Consider the following 2,500-nt stretch of genomic DNA (forward strand, 5'->3'; position numbering starts at 1 on the left):
TGTGTGTGTGTCTGTGTGTGTGTGTGTGTGTGTGTGTGTCTGTCTCTGTGTGTGTGTGTGTGTGTGTGTGTCTGTCTCTGTGTGTCTCTGTGTGTGTGTGTGTGTGTGTGTGTGTGTGTCTGTCTCTGTGTGTGTGTGTGTGTGTGTGTGTGTGTGTGTAATGAAGACAGAGCCTCTGGGTGATCAGGTGGTTTAATGGTCAGAGGAAGAGCTGGTCTGGGATCAGTGGTTTACAGCTTGTTAAAAACATCAGGGTCTGTTCGTCTGCTCACAGTTCACATTTCAAACTAAAAGCTGGGCTGCCCTCTGATTGGCTAAGAGTCCGGCTGAGCAGCCAATCAGGGACATCTGCCCAAAATATGGAAGAAAAGGAAGTAGAGATAAAACCAAAACAGGACAAACAAACGAGAAACAACAGAAAGACTCAACTGACAGACGGGGAGAGGAGACTGGAATCAGAGGACACAGAGGGGAAGTCCCGCCCCTTCCTGTGTCCAGCATGGGACTTTATCTCAGTTTAAGGCTCCTATCTCGCACCCAGAGTAGCGCAAAGCCCACTGCAAGTCCCTTTGCTAGTCTAAGACCGACAGTTGTCAGTTTCCCGTCCAGCGCCCACGTCGTTTAAATAACAAATGCACCTGAACGCATCTGTGGCCCATGGCTGGTCTTACAGGGAGGTGTGTTCAGGTGCATTCTGGGCGTGCTGGTCTTACAGGGAGGTGTGTTCAGGTGCATTCTGGGAGTATTGCTATCTTGAGGCAGCAGGAAGTGATCGTACCATTGACCAACAAAAACCTGGTCTAAAGTCAATAACGCAGCATTTCATTGTTATTTTAACAGAGCATTAGTAAAATGCTCCTAGGCTCGTACACACTATGCTTGTTACACACACAGGGACGCACAGCAACACACACACACACACACACACACACACACACACACACACAGGGACACACAGCACCACACACACACACACACACGCCAATCCTCCATCATAACAGCAATGCTCCAAGGTCCAACCACGCCTGGCTTTTAAAGGGAATGGGAGATGATCTCTGATTGGTTGATTCAGACTATTTGCTGAAAATATTCAACTTTTGTTTCTGAAAATATTCCGACTTTTCCCCTCTAAAACAATAATGACGAGTCTTTCTAATGAAGTATTTTGACAGCCTGATACTTCAACAGTACTACCCCAGTCTGAGCCTTCCTAATGAAGTATTTTGACAGCCTGATACTTCAACAGTACTACCCCAGTCTGAGCCTTCCTAATGAAGTATTTTGACAGCCTGATACTTCAACAGTACTACCCCAGTCTGAGCCTTCCTAATGAAGTATTTTTACAGCCTGATACTTCAACAGTACTACCCCAAACTGAGCCTTCCTAATGAAGTATTTTTACAGCCTGATACTTCAACAGTACTACCCCAAACTGAGCCTTCCTCCACCTGACCAATGATCTTTAACCTGACTAACATCAGCTGTGGAATTCATGTCCTAATCAACAGGATCAGAACATTATGATCCTCTCCCCGTTCACTACCGGTCACATTTCAACTGAAATAAAGTCCCACGCTGGACACAGGAAGGGGCGGGACTTACACACAGGAAGGGGCGGGACTTCACTTCTCTATAGAAGAAGAAGCTGGAATAAGAGACTAAAACAAAAAGACTATCAGAGGGAGGCTCAAAGTCTCTGCAGTCGAGTTATAAAACATCAGTCTGTAGACACACACACACACACACACACACACACACACACGCACACACACACACACAGACGCACACACACACAGATGCACACACACACACACACACACACACCGTAAGAAATGGAGACGTAGCTTCAGTCTGTTTTGTACGAGCGAAAATTCTCTGGAATTCAGAGAAACCTGTGTTCCATTCGCAAAAAGAGAGACACACACACACACACACACACACACACACACACACACACACACACACACACACACACACACACACAGGACAGGTCACATGATGCCGTTGGTGAGGTACTGGAAGCCGTCGTACAGTTTGGTGGTCAGCGACCTCATGGACCCGTCCACCAGCTGGTCCACCAGCACCTGCAGCTGCTCCTCCGTCAGACTCATGTGGAAACGCTCCTTCAGGCCGCGCATTGTGCTGCTGCCATGGAAACAGGGCAGCTGGGTACCTGGGGTATATTACAGACGTGGAAATATTCAAAACATGTTCACTCAAAGAGAACAGACTTCAGGGCTGGGTGTCTGTCTGTGTGTGTGTGTGTGTGTGTGTGTGTGTTAGAGCCCTGCACGGGACTGTTTTCTTCATCCCGCTCCCGGCGAATTTCTGACCATTACTGCCCGCACCCGCAACGTGTGTGTTACACTCCCGCCCGCTCCCGCAAAACTCTGAGAATTTATGCCCGCACAATAATAGAGATGCATTGATGTTGTGTCTTCTCCCGTCCCGCATGAGAAAACACGTCATTTTATAGGTTAATAGGGAGAAGATGAAGGTA

The 2,500-nt window shown here is 47.7% G+C and overlaps 1 protein-coding gene across 3 annotated transcripts in view; it reads right to left on the bottom strand.

The window, feature by feature from the left end:
- Window positions 1-1,124: 1,124 nt before the first annotated feature.
- Window positions 1,125-2,500, bottom strand: part of pi4kb (phosphatidylinositol 4-kinase, catalytic, beta) — a 25,074-nt gene continuing 23,698 nt past the window's right edge. For all 3 annotated transcript variants that reach the window (XM_036006094.1, XM_036006093.1, XM_031310640.2), the window contains one exon: window positions 1,125-2,173. In XM_036006094.1, the coding sequence (XP_035861987.1) occupies window positions 1,992-2,173 (182 nt within the window). In that variant the 3' untranslated portion in view covers window positions 1,125-1,991. The remainder of the gene's footprint in view (window positions 2,174-2,500) is intronic.

This window comes from Sander lucioperca, chromosome 10 (genome assembly GCF_008315115.2).
Source record: "Sander lucioperca isolate FBNREF2018 chromosome 10, SLUC_FBN_1.2, whole genome shotgun sequence".
NCBI classification, from domain to species: domain Eukaryota; kingdom Metazoa; phylum Chordata; class Actinopteri; order Perciformes; family Percidae; genus Sander; species Sander lucioperca.